Below are 20,493 nucleotides of genomic sequence, written 5' to 3' on the forward strand. Positions count from 1 at the left end.
ACTATTCACTTTATGTTATTAAGCATTAATCATATTTCTCAGTGGGACAGATTATTTGTAAAAACTCTCAGCAAAGCACCAGAAATTTTATCTCATTCTTTAGGTTATAATTAAATATTTGACTTTGCCTATTACTAAAATGTTTTGTTAAACTTGAAAATAAACTGATTTTTCTGTTACACTTTGAATTTAATATATTGTGCTTGATTTTAAAAAAAAAGACAATTTAAAGAATGAGAAAGTAACAAGATACAACAAAACTTATAAAACTTACAAAACTTATAATACAAAACTTGTATTATTGTTTTCATAGTATGTGATAGGACTCTTGCAGTCTTGTTTACAAGCCCACTCTCAGCCTTCTAGATTTGCACTAGCTGGGATTTTTTTCTTAGAAACATCAAATCAAGCTAAATTGGAAGAACAGAGGATGTCTGTCTCTCCAGAGACCAAGCAATGTGCTGAATTCTTTTCATTTTAATGATGTGGTTGGTTATATGCTTCTTAGTATGACTTTCTGGCAACAGAGTTAAGATAAAGAATTCTTGGTTCATTTGTCAATGTAGAGAGTTAATCTGTATAATTAGAGCTCTAAAGTGCTAATTTTGGTGCACATTAAAATTTGCAATATGCACTGCCCTAGCAAATTGGAAATTTCATTTCATTTCCATTTCTTTTGTATAGTTTCTTGTTGTGTGTATATAGTCATCCAAAGGAAGCACACACAAACATCTAACATTTGTCTAAGCACATTATATTTTCCAAACTATGGCCAAACTATGCATTATCTCATTTGATATTTACAATAACACTGCAAAGTAAAAGTGATTATCTCTTTTCTATGGCTGAGGAAACTGAATATAGGCTTGTACAAAATTTTATAGTAATAATGATAGAGACTTGACTCCAGTCATTTTGATTCCTTACCCTTTTTTGTTCTTGTATTACACTCTACCACTCTTGACTTGCTACTGCAGCAAAGTTAAAACTGTTCAAGTGAGTTGTTTAGGTAGCAACAAAGTTATCTCATGTTTTAAAAAGTCATGCCAAGAGAGCTAAATATTTGTACTCAAGACATGGAATATTCTAGTGGTCCAAGATATATGAAACACTCAGAGTTTTTTGAAAAAATATCAACATAAAATATTTATTATAATTACATCTATGTTAACTCTGTATAGTTATCATTTTGATACTAAAAACTCCATATTTTCTTATAAATAACATGTGCTGTGCTAACATAGACATTGATGAATCACATAACTAATAAATAGAATTAAAATGCTCAATATATATTTATTGTTGAATACTTCAAATATGACTTATAGTCTCTTTGACATCAGTCACTTGTCCTTGAGGCTGACTAAATAAAATACTGATCAGAATGTCCCAGATAATGCACAGGCACACACAGAGACCCAGTACATGAGAACAGATTAAAATAGAAAATAATTTGGATAATTTGAGGAGGTAAATAAAGAATGCATGCAGGCTTTCTAAAGCCTCACTTGCTCTTCACTACTATTACTATAGGAGGCACCACAGCTTTTACAGCTCTTGGTCTTCTAGTGTTCAGTCCAACTCAAGTGCTCCAGAGTCTGAGTGGATAAGTCTCTGTATGCTACCTCCTAACTTTTATTAACCACAAATTTCAGTTCAGTCATTCTGTGGAGGTCGAGCGTGATGGGATTCTCTGGACCAGACCCCAGTTCCAGGGTTCTGGTACAGACAAACATTCCCTAACTTAACAATGGTTCTACTTACATTTTTTTTTTTTTTACTTTACAATGATGCCAAGGAACAAGCATTCAGTAGAAGCCACACTTGTAGCTCCAAGTCAGCCACGTATTCATTAGGGTGTATAACTAGTACTCTCGGGTGTACTGTGTGGCTAAGCTGTGATGTGCAGTAGGTTAGACGTACTAAGTGCATTTTTACTGACAATTTTTCCAGCTGACAATGGGCTTATTTAGACATAGTCCCTTCTAAGCCAAGGAGCATCAGTTTCATCCTCAGCACCCTCTTGGAACCAGCCTCCTTGATAAATGCCCTCTTCTTTCCAAGTCTTGACAGGAACTTGTCCGAGAAAAGACACCTAGAGATGGCTTCCAGTTGTGAATTGTACCTATTCACTGTAGAATGTGGAGGTGTATAGAATAAAGACATAAGCACTGAGAAAATTGTGAGGCAAAGCCATTTAATTCTAAGAGTCATTGTCTTTGACACAGACTATCAAAAAAAAAAAAAGGTGCCTTTGACTCCTTATAGTATTCTGTATTTCTCTACATATCTATTTTATAATTTCATATATTTTAATGATGCTTTCTAGAGTCCTTTTATTTCAACTTGAAGGACACCCTTTAGCATATGTAGTAAAGCAGGTCTAGTGATGAACTCCCTCAGTTTTTGTTTATCTGGGAAAGACTTTCTGTCCTTTTCATCTTTGAAGGACAATTTTACCCAGATACAGCATTCTTGGTTGGCAGATTTTTTCAGCACTTTGAGTATATCATCCTTCTAACGTGAAAGGTTTTGAGAAGTTTGTGTGGAGAAATATGCTGTGAGTCTCATGGGAGTTTCAGTTTTTGTGACAAGTCACTTTTCTCTTAAATCTTCCAAAATTCTCATTGACTTTCAACAGTCTCATCACAACGTGACTCAGAGTGGACTTCTTTAGGACTATTCCACTGGGAGTCCTTTGGGCTTCTTGAATCTAAGTGCCCATTTCCTTTCCAAATTTTCAGTTTTCAGGTATTATTTTTTTCAAATAACCTTTCCCTGTTTCTTCTCCCCAGCTCCTCTTTTCCCCCTCCCCCCCTCATCCCTCCCTCTCTCCCCTTTCTCCACTTCCCCCTCCCCCTCCTCCCTCCTTCTCCTTCTTCTGTTTCTTCTTCCATAAGGTATATATTGACTCACCTAATGCTGTCTTTAAGTTCCTTAGACTTTCTTCAGTCTTTTTACATTTTCTTCTTATTTCTCTAACTGGATAATTTCAAATGATCTGGCTTCTGGTTAACTGATTCTCTGTCTTCTGTTTGATTAAATATGCTCTTGAACTTCAGTGAATTTTTAAATTTTAGGTATTTTTTAAGCTTCTGATTAGTTCATTTTTGCATGTTCTTTTTCTCTGATGATAATCTCATTTGTGCACCATTTTCCTGAACTCATTGAACACTTTTAAGACTGTTAGTTTGAATTCTTTGTCAGGTAGTTTAAATACCTCTGTTTATTTAGGATTGGTTTCTAGAGATTTACTTTGTTCCTTTGGTGGAGATACAGTTTCCTGTTTATTCCTGTACGTTGTAACTTCCATAGGATTCACACATTTGGAAAAAAAGAAAAGAAATAGCTACCTCTCCCAGTCTTTTTGGACTGACTTGATACAGGGAAAGATGTTTACAAGACAGCAAGGATAGAGACTGAGAGTCTCTCAGTCTTTTTCTGTAGCTGTGTCTTCTCTGATCTTGTACATGCAAACTCCCAATTGGAGTGATTTACCAGTTTCTTTTTTCAAGAGCTCATAACCTCTTTCTCCCTTGAGTGTCTGACTGCGGTGCTGCAGGTTCTCTAGAACACAAGTTAGCCAACTCCTTCTCAGTAACCTTCAGGTTTCTAAAGTATGATAGGTTCCATCAGCTCTCCAAGTTGGGCAACACAGAAATCAGCCCCTCAGGCATCCCTCTGCTAAGCCAGAACATTGGATGCATGCTCCACTCTTCTTTTCTCTCCCATTCCCCTGAGAGACAGGCTGCCAATCTACATTGCCCTCTCTATGCTGTACCCTGGGTGTTCTAAAGCAGAGTCAAGTTTTCCAGTGCTCTTTTGTTATCAACATCTCCTAGGTATATATAGTATACTGGGTCCCACTGATTCTCTGAGACAAATAGGACAGAAACTAGTACCATGAGCAGTCTCCCAAAAATATAAAACATTGGATCCCATTCTTTCCCTCCCCAGGAAGAAGCTGAGAATTGAGATTTTTTTTTTTTTTTCCCACTCACCCATACTGAGTCATCCAGACTGGGACTGTGGTGAATGACTGTGTACTAGTCCAAACTGTCACCTTTGTTCTTGATGATCCCCAGTATGGCACCATTTCCTGTCAATGCTTAGATTCAGACAAAATAGATTTTGATCCCTTGGGGAGCTCACCAAAGATTCTATATGCAGGTCATGTTTCAATCTTCTCTTTTCCTCCCTAGTGAGAAACTGGAGCTGAGAGTTTTCTCCTAACTGGACCATGCTATACTGAAGGAATGAATTTTCCTTCCAGATTCAGTGCAGCTGATTTCATGCTTGCCTGGCATGCAGAAGCCCCTTAACTATTTTCTAGGTTTCTGACAAAGGGAACCGATCCATGCTCTTTTTAATCTGTGTCCTTGGGTGAAGGAGAGTCTGAGACTCCTATTCTGCCCTCTTGCTGACCGGTAAATAATTTCTTTATGACTTATTTCTCCAGTTCACATTAAGATCTTAAGACATATAATTCCACTTCCTTCTTTTACATTTATACTTCCCTAGATCAATTTGTTCACAGGGTAGCAACTCAATTCATTGATTATTTCACTAAAGTTCAGTTATTTCTTGGATAAGGTAAGAAGCGATAATTTGGGGAACATTCTCTGGAAAGCCTAGAAATCAGATATTTAACTATGAGATTTGGAACCTCAGAAGACCACTAATATTGATCAAATTTTTAACTATAATCACTTTATACAGGCTACTTCATATCAATCGCATACATGATTCAATAACTTCCAAATAAGCACTGCCTTGTTTTCTATGCCATGTCCATTGAATATGGAGGATAAACAAGAAAAGTTATATGACATTTCTTTTGTATGGTATGCAGAGAGAACTTCACATATGCTGAATCTGGCAAAATAATAAGGACCTTATGCATCAAAACTCGGAAAAGTGGCTTAAAAGATAAATAGGAGATGAAGGAAAAGCAGGACTGAGTTTCATGAAACAAGTCATTTGTAACAAATATGAAACCTTCTAATTTAAAGGCTACAGACTTCAGAGAACATGACCAAGGTGGAAGCCATCCCCCAAAATGGTTTTAAATGAATATAGAAGAGACTGAGTTCTCAACAGATTGTCATAACATAAGGCCAAGCAAGAGAAAGGGTTTTTTGTTTTTTGGGGTTTTTTTTTTAACTGCAAAGGGACAAGGATTTAGATAAATTCTGCTTCTGCTTTTTGATCCCTTTTCACTCATTGTCTCCAAATGTGAAAAGTTATTTAAGTAAATCCTTTTACTGAAATACTTTACCCACCATCTTATCCACCTTTTTTCCAAAACTTCATGCTTCTTGTTTTGAATTGTTTGCATACAATTCAGCTAATACTTAAAACTTGATAGTGATTCTTAAATAAAATTCAGTTAATTTCCAATATAAGTTATCATATTCTTAAACAAATACAAGTATACTCTGATAATTAATCTTAACCAAAATTGCATTTGCAGTTTCCTGTCCATATTTCATTAACAAAAAAAAAGGTCATTTAACTTGGAAAATAGAATCAATGATGCAAAACAAAACATAGAATCAAGATAGCATTACATAAATTTATGTAATACTATAATGTCAAAACTAAAAGAAAGTAAAAAAAGAAATAGGACAAGTTATCCAGCAAACACTCCCCCATCCAAGCTTATAGAAATTTGCATATATTCTTGTTTTATTTGCAGTTATTATAAAATAGCAACTATGTTCTTTTTATAGAGATTCTGAGAGGAAAGGAGAGTTCATTCTTGAAGATGTAGGGACCTTTTCTCTCTGTCACCATTTATCATCTTTTTTATCTTGATGATTTCTCCTTGATTGTCCATGTCTGTTCTCTGTGCTTTTATCTTGTAAGATCATATCCTGATGTCAGACTCTATTCTCCATAGTCTGATTCACAAGAAATTATTAGAAAAGACTTATTTTAAAGACCTGTCTCCTTGGGAATGATTATACACGCAAAAGGCAGCTCTCAGATAATTGAGAGTCTGGGGATAGAGGAAGTCAACCATTTTAATAGTTATCTATGTGCAGTCAACAACAGCTGATTTTTTTTTTTTAGACATTTAGGACTCTAACTAAGCTTGGGCCTCAGATCAAAAGAAAAACAAAAACCACCTACTTTCATTGTTTGAATGTTTTTAATGGTATAATAAATCATAGGCAGTTCTATAGATTTTCCCCCGGATCTGCCTACTTGTGGCAGAAGAGAGTTCCCATCCTCTATAAGTTTTGTGTTAAAAGAGCACACTTGTCAAAGCAGTGAGAGTTTTCTTTTCCAAGTGTGTGATCAATACAGAAAGATGTCAAAGAACCTTGATGAGAGGAAATCATGCCTTGATGCAAAGGAAAAAAAAAAAGTTGTTTTTTTTTTTTTCACGATAGACCCCAAACTGTATTAACAGTGGGTGGCTTCGCTGATAAGCAGGTCTGCTAATAGCTTGTTGGAGTACTTAATATGAACTGACTTAGCACATGAGAAAAAATGAATGCTACGTAAGGGCTCTATCAATACACCTTGGAACTTTTGGCAAGCCCTCCTGCCCTCTACACCCAAAGATTGACACCTTCTGGGAATAAAATAGGAAATACTCAGGGGAAAGAAATTAAGAAATTTCCTCAAGAAATATTGTCTTTTTTTTTTTTTTTAGGGTTGAAAAAGAGAGTTCCAAGAGTGACTTTTACCTGCTAGGCAAGGGTCATGGAGATGCTTCGATGTTCTTAGAATTTAACATTCTTCTGTTCTCTAAAAGCAAAGCTACATCATAACAGTATAAATTAGTATAAATGTCCAATGATGTTCTAGGCATCTTTCATGGTCTCCTCCCCCTAGATTCCTATTTTAGTTGTTTGATTCTAGTTTTTGAATTCTTGTAATGATGGTTCTACATTTTATTGGTATCTTTAATACCAACTTATATATTTTTTCAGTACTTAAAGACATCTGTTTGAGGTGTTAGAGTGTGTTTAGGGGAAAGGGGTGTCGGAGACTATACTTGCAGCTGCATCTACTCTGAAGAGCAGGGACTCATCTCCAGTTCATTAAAACTTCTATTGTAGCCCATAAATTCCTGTTGAGGGGAGTTTCATCTTATGTACATCTAAATTATGAGAATTCAGTTATATATGTTAGTGACAGTGGGAAAGGAGAGATCAAGTAGAAGTTTAAATCATGTAAGTTATTGTACCATCTGGTCAATGATTTAAGCTCTGTAATGAGCACGGATGTGAGAAGAATTTTCTGTGCTCTCAGTATCAGTACCATCATGGTGCAATTCACCACACAGAGGGGGTCCTAGAATTTTTATACAACATGGCCACTTAATGTTAGCTTCATCTGAAACCACACTGACAAAACAGCAATCTATTCCAAAGCTGCAGGAAAAATGTAGCTATGTGGTTTTTTTCAGAGAAAGCGTATTAGTCTCTGAAGTGATGCTTAAGATATCTCCAAGGGCGATTTCGATTCCACAGAATATTCATCTTACATGCAGACTTCAGAACTGAATCCAACGTAAGATGTAGCTCTGATGTGTTGTCCAAATGAAGGTAGATTAAGGACCCAGTTTTACAGAATCCCTTTATTGTATTAATTGTCTATGAGTTGTGTCCCTTTGAAATGGAGTGGTTTCTTTTTTGTCTCCTCAAAACAAGAGCCTGTTCTTGACCTGATTGTTAGAATAAAGAGTGAATGAAAGGACTGAATATAAGGCAAGAAAAGTTCAACTTCTGATGCATATTTATTTCATATTTTTGGAGGGAAAAAAATAACATGTCTAATTATCAAGTACCATGTGCAAATGCCATACATTTTGCTCATATTTTAGGATACTTGATATATAATGTCATTAGTTTGCCAGGGTCTCCAAAATAAAAATGACACAAACTGGATGGCTTAAATAATAGAAATGTCTTGTAGTTCTTACAATTCTTGAAGCTGAGAGTCCAAAATTGAGATGATGTCAGGATTGTTTCCTTTCAGTGACTTTGAGAAAGAATCTGTTCCACGTCTCTCATCAAGCTTCTCCTGGTTTGTTGGCAATCTTTGACATTCCTGGTTAGTAGATGTGTCATCCAGCTCTCCACCTTCATGTTCACATGGTGTTCTCCCTGTGTGCAGGTCTGTCTGTGTCAAACTTGCCCCTTTTTATAAGGACATCAATCATATTAAACTAAAGTCTACCTTACTCTAATATTGATGTCATCTTAACTAATTAGATTTGCAATGATTCTATTTACAAATAAGGTCACATAAGCACCATGGATTAGAACCTTCAGTATATGAATATGGATGGAATACAATTCAACCCCTGACAATAATTAATTAACATGGCTGTATTTTCTTTATCAGTTGTCATTTGGTAATGTTCCCATTAAATTGCAAACACTTGAATTAAAAAATACATTTCAAAGCAATCAGCAAGTTTCGTTTAGCCTCTATTTTTTGCATTAATTTTATTAGATATTATGAAATGAAAAAACTGTAAACCAAGAGCTCTTTTCTAAGCTCTTTTCTAAGTAATTTATTTACCACCTAGTTAGTACAAGTGACAAAATAATCCAACAATTGCAATGGGTTTTACAAAGAAAAACACTTTAAAACATGCAGTTATAGAACTGACCATTCTAGATCTTTCCCACATAATGTGACAGCATCTTATGATAAGATTTTTTGTTACTTCTCTTACAGGTATATTTTGAATCAATGTTCCTTGGTCATGTCCCTGAAAATATAAAGATCCATAAGCATATGGGCCATATTCAGGGGTTCCAGGGCTGCATTAGAGAACTTCAAGTAAACAACAAAGAATTCTTCATTATTGATGAAGCACTTCGTGGGAGGAACATCAAGAACTGCCATGTGCCCTGGTGTGCTCGTCATCTATGCCATAACAATGGCACTTGCATCAGGTCAGTGCCAGCATCTTCATCCCCAACTTCTATTGTGTGACTCCAGATTCTTAAAACAGCAAAAGTCAGAAGCATTGTCAATGGGGTGATAGAAAAGAAAGATTTGGAACCCCAAATTCTTATAATGTATCCTTATATAATGCACACATGTGGTACACATTTATTTGCTCAGAGAAACTTGCACACTGTGGGTCCAGTGACAAGAGATTTCCAAACTCTGAAAATAATAAGGTAAATGCACCCAATTTGAAACTATCAAAATGTATCCAAGTTTTGATGTAGGTGTTCCCATTCTTTGCAAATATGAATGAGATTGTTATCCATCGATGATTATTTGATACATTAATGAAATTTTTACTTTGTTTTTAATTCAAAAAATCTCTAGATCTCTACTATTAGAGATGAAAAATTCACCATATCTATTTTTATTTTTATTTACAATGCTATATCCATTTTCCTCCTCAAAGCAAAGATTTATCATGCTATATAAGCTTAAGAAGATCTTAATTAAAATTACTTTCTGCTTCACTAACATGTCTTCAGTGAATCAACCCTGAGGGAGTCTCATTTGGACAGTGTAGAACATATTGCTAAATTTCCCCAATCCTCTGAGAAATCTTTATTTCAGGGCTACAAATAAGGGCAGAATAGAAGCTGAAACATGTAGTGATTATAATAGTTCAAGTCAAAGGAAAATTGACCAAATCTCACGGGAAATATCTTAATTAATTCACCTCAGTGTTTCCAAGGGGCAAGCTATCAAGTAGTTAATAATGACTTCATAAAAGTAAACATCTTTGTACATACTGTGGAAAAAGAGAAAAAGTCTATCAAAAAGGCAGGACAAGAAATGATAGGCATAGATGGGCTCTGAAAGTAATCACTAGAATAAAAAATGAAAAAAGAGAGAGAGAGAGAGAGAGAGGGGAAGAACAAAATGGTAAAGACAGAGAACAGAAGACTGCACAGGCCTGATAATGTCAAGGTGACATATGTACCCGAGAATCACAGACTGACAGTAATCAATTTCAAGGAAAAAAATAAGCATGGTTCAGTGGAAAGGAAAGTGATCATCTCTTATAGTGTCTAGAAATTTGCCTTCTGACTCACTATATCTAAGTATGTGACTTAATTTATACATTTGTACCACAAAAACAACAGTGTGAGCCTATTTAATATAATAAAATACCACAGATAAAGTGTTAAAGAACTGACCATGATAGCTTTCCTGAAGGAAACCAAAATCAAAGCTTTACTCAATAAATGGTCTTCTGCATAACCAAACCATTAATAGCAATTGTATTGTGGTGGAACCTATGAGTTGATTTTAACCAACAGAACAACCAATAGAGCAGGGTGATAGGATGTCATTTCCATAATTAGGTTACTTAGAATTGTGAGCTGCATCTCCCTTGCTGGCTTTGATGAAGCATTCAGCAGCTTTGGGGAGGCCCACATGACAAAGGCATTTAGAGCAGCCTCCAACCAGTGAGGAGCTAAGGACTGCCTCCAACTGACAGCTAGCAGATATTGAAGCCAACAAAAAGAAAAGTAATTTTATGAAGAACCTCATGAGCTTGGAAATAGATCCTTTCTCCATCAAGCCTTGAAGTGAGGCCCCAGCCTGACCAACACCTGGACTGCACTTTGTGAAATTATTATGCAGAGGACCCATGAGGCTGAGTTAAGAAGTATACTTTGTTTAAAGCTAAGCTTGTGGTCATATTGTTATGCAACAATAGAAAACCAATATATTCCAATTTTATGCAAAAATATCAATATCTCCAACTCAGACAAGTAAGGGTTAGTTTTATTTTAAAACATTAACTCTCTGAGATATTGAAGCCAGTTATATACTAAATAAAATAAACACTGTTTGTTTTAATTAAAGAACATCATATTACTTTTAATCTTAGTTATTTAACAGGTATTTGGAAAAGATAATCATCCTAAGATAAAAAAAAAAAACCTAGGTTCTTTTAGACTTTATTTCAACAAACATTGCCTAAGATTTAGGTATGAGCTAAGGAGTGTGTAGGGGAAATATATATATATATATATATATATATATATATATACATATATATATATATATATATATACATATATATATATATGTATGTATATTCAAAACAGCAATCCTGAACACAGGGAATTTTCAGTCTAATGTGGAAGCTCTATCAGCTCTTTAGGTCTCAGTGAATTTTCCCATATAAATGTACCTGTCAGTCTGCTGTTGTATACATTATATATTCTGGCCATCCATACTTATTTCTGACTTTTTCAACCTTTCAACCACTACCTCAGAGAAATCCTCTTGAATATCAGCTGATTTTGATACACACTTTTTAAGATCATATATGTGAAAGGCTAGACAAATGGAGATGTGTCAGCTATGTACCAATGAGTAAAACACTTTTTTACATCCTATGAGCAAAATGATTTCTATCTTGATTGTCAGTGTTCAACTCCACAAACTAATCCTTGCATTACTGCACACAGACCATGTTGGTTCATGGCAATGATGACTTTCCTTCCAGTATCTCCCTGTATATCACCATAATACACTGAAGTTGGTAAGTGCCATAACACCAACTTGTAAAAAAAAAAGAAAGAAAAAAAATTCTCAGAAGGCTTATAAGAGTACTGAGGGCAGGTCAAAAAATTTTGTATATGAAGAACACAGATAACTATGGACCATAGATAAGATCATCAGAATAAGAATGCTTTCACCCTTACTTGTTATGTCCAAGACCTCAATATCCACCATAAACAGAGGATTCTAGAAGTCTGTAGCAAACCAAAAGTAGAACCAGAATGTCTGCAGAAGATAACATAAACTCCCAATGAGGCCATAAATAGCTTCAGTCCATTACAGTAAGATGCAAAGAACTATCACCATGACCAACACCTTCCTCTCATCAGATGCATTTCCACACTTCGAATATATGGAGTAGTATAAAGTTTTCAACAGAGAAACTCTGAAATACAAAGCAAACTCCATTCTGATTTTACAAAATGAATCTTAACTATCCTAATGCTTTTGGTAACTCATTTCCCATTCATGTTGCTAGCTAAAGTGAAAGTTTTCCTTTCTCTCTGAGTTAGTCAGCTTTTCATTACTCTAACAAATTCTTAAGGTAATCAACTTATGAGGACAAAAGGTTCATTTGGCTCCCAGCTTGGAGGCTCTGGTCCACGGTCTCTTGGGTCTGTGGTGAGGCTATACATCATGACGGGGAGCACATAGTGAAGCAAGCTAGTCACCTCATGGCATCCAGGAATCAGAAAGAGAAAGACAAGACCATGGTCCCACAATCCCCTTCAAGGGAACATCTGCACTGACCTATAACTTCCCACTAGACTCCATCACTTAAACTTTTCATACCCTCCCAATAATGCCAAGCTAGGAACTAAGCCTTTAAAAACATGGACTCTTGAAGAACAATCCAGATGCAAACTCTAGCACTCTCTGTCTTGCCACATTACAAAATGAATCTTTCCCGGATATCCCAGAGTCTCTTCTACATTCCCACTTTGGGTTCTGTCCTTTTTCTCAATCCATGCCATCTGGCTTGATCTCACTGCTGAGTCTAGCCAGGCCAAGTTCTAGATGTCCTTCTTTTCTCCTGTTTGCTTAAACAGTAGATCAACTTCAGGAAGATTTATTAATATTCTACCATCTGATTGGAGGGGAATGGACAGGTAACCTGATGGAATTATTTTTAGGCCAGCAAGTTTTGTTGTATTTTCAAAGTAACAAACTGTTCAGAATAAAAGTCATTATTATAAACAAAATAAGAAAGCCCTTTTATATGTCTGCTTCCTTTCTCAAAATACAGAGACAATAATGTTTTAATACCAGAGTACACACTATAAAGTTTTTGCATGAAAATGCAAGTAACAATTTATCACCACAGTTTAATTTTTCTAATCCAATAATTATCATCCCAAATTTGGGGAATGCCTAATAATGAGGCATTTAAGAATATTAGAGAGGAAGTCATGTTTTGATCTGTGTGCGCATGTGCACACACACACACACACACACACACACACACACACACACACACTTGAACATTCTAATATGTGTTTTCTGGATGTGTACACCTATTTTCCTCAGCAAGAATAATGGTAAAAGAAGAACAGATAGCGCTTAAAGAAGTGTTCTCTAAACAGAGGTAGGGTTCTGAGTGAACAGAACTCAGTGCCATCGTGTTACATATTAGGGTTCACAAAATAAAATACAGTTGCAGTGGATTTATAAACAAAATCATCATAAAATTTAGAAGCTTGGCTGATATAATTCAATGATACAAAATGCTGTCCCTGCATTGTCTATGAAGGTAATCTGCTTACAAGAAGACAAATTTCATGTTGAAAAGAACTAAGGGAAGTAACGCTTCAGGAGCTTTGCTGAGCAAATGTCATTCTGCTTTGAGTACCATCACATGTTTCTGGACAGTGTCCAATCTTTTTTCATTTCATTATAAATCTGTGTTAGAATTTTCAAACCCCTGTGGTTGCTCATTTCGGAGAAGCCCAAATTGCATGTAGTGAAATTCAGTTTAGAAAAGTGATACAGAGGGTTATTCTGAGTATCCAAATCTCCATGGACTTTGAACAAGCTGTTTCCAAAAGGGCATAGGAAGGTTAGCAAATTAAACAGATAATATTTAAATCACTTTTCCCTTTCTGCACCAGGTGTTTTAAAATAGGTTAAACAATAATTAAAGAGGAGCATCAGGTTTGGGAATATACCCTATGCAACCACTGCCCTAAAAACTTATTTCACTGATATTAGGGTAAATAATTATTAAGACACTAATTTTAGACTTACTCTTAATTTCAGCAGGAGCTAAGTGTATGTCAATGTGCTTTGTCATGAAATGAAACTCAATAATTCCCATGTGTGAATGGATAAGTTTTCTGTGCTCCAACCCATCTCATAGTTTTTATTAATCACTAACCAGGGCTATCCTCCCTGTGCTATGGCAGTGGTCAGCAAATTTTTTCCATAAAGAACCAATAGCACACATTTTAGACTTTGCATGGCAGCTACTCAAGTCTCCCATTGTAATGGGAAAGCAGCCAGTAAGAAAATATAAACGAATAAATATGACTGAGTTCCAATAAAATTTTATTCAAGAAAGTAGATGAAAGACAGGATTTGACCTGAGGGCCATAGTTTTCAAACGACTGCATTAGGGAAGCGGGTGGATTGATTAGTCTCTTTCAATTAATTGACCAAGGAAATCCATCTCAAACAAATAGTATTTCCCTATTAAGAAATCTTCCCCAAAAATATGTATTCCTTACTATTAGGGAACTATCATTATTCTCATGTCCCATGTGAATAGAAGTCAAAGTTAGTTTCTTTCATTCTTTTCTTTCTCATTCTATAGACGTGTTTTTTTTTTGACATTGTCTGATAGAAATAAGTCAGTTTTTCATGATTCCTGAGGTATTTAGTTTCCAAGTCACTTAGCACTTCAAAATGATGTAGGAGTCATAGATTGAATTTGAAATTGCAGTAGTAACATTATTACACAGTATAAAGAATTAGGGCATTATGTCTCAGCCTGTCCATTTGTTCTGTAATGAGTTGTAACTCCCCACAAACTTCTTGCTTGCCTTCATTGTCATTTCAGTGTCATGGAGCTGGGCATCACCTGCGGAGATCGTTTAGTTATTATTCTTTATCCAGGCCAGTTTACCCCTAATCTAGCTCAGCAGTCTAGACTGTTCTTCTAAATACCAAAGGGGAAAATAGCCTACTTCAGATCAATTTCTTGCCATGTATTTAAACTAACAATATCTTCAGATACTTGCCCTTCTCTTAGTTTCTTCATTTTCTGCTGTATTTTCTGCATCCTTGAAATTGTGCCTACATAAAACTTAAGTGGCCTCATGATAGAGGATTAATATATATTTGGTTAGATTACTCTCAGATGTGAAAGTTTACCAATTAACCATCAAACATCTCAATTGTAGGTAGTCCTTGTTGCTAGAAAAACAGGGTGGAAAGGGAAAATATAAAATTTTGTGTTAGGTGAATAGTAAGAAGCATATATAATTTCATAGTTTTCCCCATCTCTTATCTTGTGCTAATAAATTGAGCAATTAAGGCATTTATTTATGTAATCTAATCTATTCACTAAAATCAGGCTAATCTTTATGGAATGTGAGTATAAAAAGGCTTTCTTTTCTGCTGTCACTGATGTCAAATGTATCTGTAGAATATCTCTTTACTTTTCACCAATGGAACACCATGTTTGTTCCAATACCTTTTATTAATGCTCACATATTTAAATGTCAGGACAGTTTACAACTTCTATTTCACATTCAGTTTTGTGGTAAATAGCCTCCAACCAGGTTAGGCAAGACCTCAAGTCCAAGAATGTAGAAGAAGAGAGGATTGTGATGTATTCTTTTCTATCCATCTTCTGCTTCTTCGGATTTGTGCCTATGCTGGGGTAGGAGGAATTTGACAGGAAAAGATTCAAAGATTTTCTTATTAAGGGGTTGACCTTATGATTCCTTAGTGATGGGTTTTGCTCTCTCTACAACAAATGCTCAATGCTGACTTTCCTGACAAAGATATGTGTGAGCCTTAGCTTTGGTGAGTGGTGAATATGAGAAGGTATGTAGGAATGATATTAGTCTGGTTATCTCAAGATGGTTTCTGGTGGTCTGTTCAAGCATAGGATCTTCAGGCTGATGTGGTCTTCATTATGATCAGTAGAAAGCTCTGGAAAGTCCCCTAAATTATAGGTTTCTCAAAATATTGTGTCTGTCTTTACTTAATCTCTTTATTGGGGAGTTAGTTACAATGCTCAGGTAGGTTTACAGATTTCTTATGAATTTGGGCGTGTCAGACCTGGAAGAGAGACTGTCATAGGGATTGACAGGCCTGGAAAAGTATGTAGATCTTTAAATTTTTATTTCCTTGTCTTTTCTTTATCTCTCCTTGTTACCTGTTTCTTATTTCTTCTATCCTACCTCACTTGGACAAAATGTAATGCATCACAAAAAGATATTTTGGCAATATTTTTGGATTTTACTTCCTATAATAATCATGTCTAGAAATTATTTTTATATGTTTGATTAAAGCAGGATATATGTGCCTTTAAGACCGTCTATTTGCCCCTTCTATCCTACCACAAGCATTTGCAGGACACCTCTGTCATGTTTAGCAGTGTGAAGAGCATTGGATTTTCAAAGATAAATAAGATGGGTAACCTTTTTCTACATACTCTTTTGCTTAGGATGATCTTGTGTTTGAAAAACATTGAGGCGTGCAGAACAAAATGTGCTTTTCCATTTATACATGTGAAGTGCAGTCTTAGGTTAAGAGCCTAGGGTTTCACAATCACTCTTGTTTATCTTTTTTTTTAATCTCATTTCTTTTCTACATTCTACAAGTGCCAGGTATTGTGAAAATGGATTGGTGTGGGGTCATTTACTCTAGCTTGGAGAGTGTGACTGAAGCTGCAGGGTTTTTAGTTGCTTATAAAAGTGGATCACATATTTGGAAAGTATAACTCTTACCAATGTAAGTGTCTCAGGACTCTTGGTAAAGTACAAATGCAGTTTAAATTGATTTTCTAACCACTTTTATCACTACCATCCTTGAGTGTAGCAAGCAGGGCTGGGCATTTGTTTTACATAGTTTCTTCTATATTCAATCTTTTCAGAAGACATTTAGGTCCTCTGCAAATCAGTTTCATTAAAGTTATGATTATATATCAAATTACATTTAAAAGAGAAAAAAGATTGAATATAGAAGAAATTTAGTTTATTATACTAAATTTGAAAAGCCTCAAAGAGTTAAAAGTTTCAAGGTTTGACCAATGGAAAAACCCACTATTAAATTCTGCACATTTTTTACATCATATTTATGTAGCAAGGTCAAACAAGTAGGGGGAAAAATCTCATCTTCAATTTTCTCTACCCTTAGGTAATAATACATAGAGAACTCATTTACCCTGATTGATCTTCCTGGGCATAAGAGACCTCTCTGACTTAAATCCCATCTGAAAACTATCTTTTCTCTCCTTTCTTATAGAATACTAAAAGGTTTCTCTCTCTCTCTCTCTCTCTCTCTCTCTCTCTCTCTCTCTCTCTCTCTCTCTCCTCTTTTTTCATCCCTCCCTACCTGCCTCCTTCTGTACTTCAAAGAACAAGCAAGCTACATATGACCTGCTAATGTTTTCCTTCCCATCAAAAATTATTAATATTTTAAGTAGGGAGAGCTATGTTAAAGCCTGTTTTTATTTGTTTTTTACTAGAAGCATTTATTCTTGTTTTAAATCTACATGGCTTACCACTTTCAGATTGCATTTGTATACACACACACACAAAAAAAATAGGTTTGGCAAATTGTGTTAATGACTATCATTTTTACATCTAATTAGACATGCCATTGTTTGAACTGTGTCAAAAGTTTGACAAAATAAAAACAGCAAAGTTAAAGCTGAAATATAATGTGAGATAATCAGAATTCCTTGGTTTTGGTTTAAAACAAGTAATTTAAATTTAGGAAGGAAACAAGCCAATTTTTTTTGATTCAGCAATAGACAAGGTTCTCAAACCTTACATTTTGTTCCTGGCCAATTTGCTGGTATATCATGTACCTTAGGAAAATTGCTTAACCTTTTATTCTAGGAAAATGATATAAAAACTGTTCCTGCCTGCCTACCTAAACCTCAAGTGATTTGGAACCAAAGTTGAAACTTGTAGAGGACTCAGGAGTATACAGACTAGATGGAAAAACACTGGAAAATAAAGTCTGGTATTATTTTTTAATATTAAAATAAAGTACTATCTTCAAGCAAGCATTGTCAAAGTGTCAACACTGATGATTGCCATTGACCTAACAATTATCAAGTAGTCTCTGTGCCTTGGAAAATTGCATTAGAGACATTGTTCTGATATAACTTTATTTTAAAATGATATCAATACTAAAAATACCTTCAAAACATAGTTTTAAGCTTCTATTTTGAGTATGACAAAAAGTATACAAGTAAGTTAAAAGATTTGTTGAAGTCAGTATGATAATATGCACAGGATAAACTGAAAATTTTCTAGAACTTAATTTAATGCTCTCTGTCCTTAGTTCTGACACATAAATCAACCATTAGTTCGATCACAAATAAAAATAGGTTAGTTGTTGTCTAAACCAATGATGTGGTAGTTATTTTCAGCAGTTAATCTGACTTGAGAATTACACTTAAGGATGAGACCATCTATAAAAATATATCTTCACTCTTGTAGACCAGTCTAAGAGGCAGGAAGTCTATCCTTACTCCTTAGTATGACACTAACTGCTTCTGGATCTCACTTTCATCATTTGTGTAAAGAAGAGAGTAAGCTGGACCAGAATTTCCAAAACTATTTTTTACAATATTCTAATAAGTCTCTGAGGAGTCAGGGGAAAAAATATTCTGCAGGAAGGGAAATATTCCTAAGATAAATTTATAAGTTATCACATGTTCTTTTCTTTCCTTGGGATTTCAACCTGTGTTTTTGTTTTTTTATGACTAAGGATCAAACCCAGTGCCTCATACATGCTAATCGAGTGTTCTGTCAAGGAGCTACAGCTCGGACCTCCACAATGTGTTTAACATATTAAATTCAACATAATAGAACCAATTTAATTCTTTTAATTTAGTTTCTAATTTTTTTTTTCATCATCACCTCAGATTCATAATAGGGATGTGGCATGAGAGGAATAGATGAACTTTAGATAGGGCAAAGGGGAGGGAAGGGAAGGGAGGGAACATGGGGTAGGAAAGACAATGGAATGAGCATCATTACCCTAAGCACATGTATGAAAACACAAATGGTGTGACTCTACTTTGTGTTCAACCAGAGACATGAAAAATTGTGCTCTATTTGTGTCATATGAATTGAACTGCATTCTGTTGTCACATATAACTAATTAGAATAAAATTTTAAAATGTTAAAAATATTTTTCCAAGATACCTATTAACATCACACAGCATGCTCTTTTTCTCAGACTCAGTGTTAGGAAATGCTGCACCAGATGATACTAACAAGGTCCAACATGTAGTACTATTTTACCTACTGTTAAAAGACTTCCGTTCTAGAATATGCTATGACAACTGGGAAAATACTTTTACTTTAGTGTGCTTCAATATCAAGAATCCTTTAATCCTTTTTCACGTTTGATTTAATTTGTAATAGGCTTCAAGATATGCACTTTTTCTTTTCAGTCCTAGATTAATATATTTTATGTGAAATATAGTTGAAATGCAATTAAGTACATAGAAAATTATACCTTCACATTGAGGTTTCATCTTGAAATAGGGAACTATTTGGATGTTCACCCTTGAGTTATGCCAATGTCCACCAGACTAATTTATTTTCCCTTTTCTCTCTCACAAATACTCCAGAGCTTTTTATTCCCTTCCCCTATGTACCCATTCACACCAAAACACAAATCAAAACATCAAAAATACTCAAGGCTAAATGGAAGCACAAATATCTATGCACGTGACTACAGAAGGAACTTTTATTCTTCCAAGGAGAGAAAATGGGGCTAGGGGAGGAATGTGGAGAGGAAAGGAGTGGAAAGAACCAGATTCACTTAAGTGGAAAGAAGAAGGACCTGTGACTCAGGACCAGGACAGAGTGAAGAGGACTCATGGCCTTGAATGTGGAGCACCCTGTGTAACCTCCAGGAGCAATGGAAGTTAATATTTCCCCTGAGAGGAGTGTGAACCACTTCAGAGGGATATAGAAAATGTCAATGAACTTTTGGTCTCTAAACAAGGTAGGACTACACAGAAGCACTGCAAACGCTGCCCCCATCACCACCACACACACACATCCATGATCCAGACTCAGGGTTCAAGACTCATGTCTGTACCTCTATGTGATTTGGGCACTTATCAACCTTTGAAGTTCTTTTCTCATTTGATTGAAGCTTAACAAGATCTCTCTAATCTCAAATATCTAAAAATCTAAAGGTCCTTCCAATGCTATTATTTCCAATCTAGAAGTATATCAATTTATGATATGCGTTTATGTATATGAATTTATGTATTTGGGGAATTCATGCTGATTTAAATGTATTAGAAACATTTTTTATTTGTTCTAATTGGTTATACATGACAGTAGAATGCATTTTGATTCATTGTATACAAATGTAGCTCAACTTTTCCTTTCTCTGGTTGTACACGATGTAGACTCTCATCATGCATGCAGTCATACATGTACCTAGGGTAATGATGTCCATCTCATTCCACATCTTTCCTACCCTCAGGTCCCCTCCCCTTCCCACCCTCCTCTTTGCCCAATCCAAAGTTCCTTCATTCTTCTTTTGCCTTCCCCCCACTATTAATCACCCTCCTTATATCAGAGAAAACATTTGGCCTTTGTTTTTGGGGGATTGGCTTACTTCATGTAGTATGATATTCTCCAACTCCATCCATTTACCTGCAAATGTCATAATTTTATTCTCTTTTAATGCTGTGTAATATTTCATTGTGTATATATACCACAGTTTTTTTTAATTCATTCATCTATTGATGGGAATCAAGGT

At 35.3% G+C, this 20,493-nt stretch overlaps 1 protein-coding gene across 1 annotated transcript in view; it reads left to right on the plus strand.

Annotated features, from left to right (window-relative positions):
• Nucleotides 1–20,493, plus strand: part of Eys (EGF-like photoreceptor maintenance factor) — a 1,574,159-nt gene that overhangs the window by 1,341,693 nt on the left and 211,973 nt on the right. The window contains 1 exon segment of the mRNA XM_077801488.1: nucleotides 8,704–8,924. Coding sequence (XP_077657614.1) covers nucleotides 8,704–8,924 — 221 coding nt within the window.

Source organism: Urocitellus parryii, chromosome 8 (assembly GCF_045843805.1).
Source record: "Urocitellus parryii isolate mUroPar1 chromosome 8, mUroPar1.hap1, whole genome shotgun sequence".
Classification (NCBI taxonomy): Eukaryota; Metazoa; Chordata; class Mammalia; order Rodentia; family Sciuridae; genus Urocitellus; species Urocitellus parryii.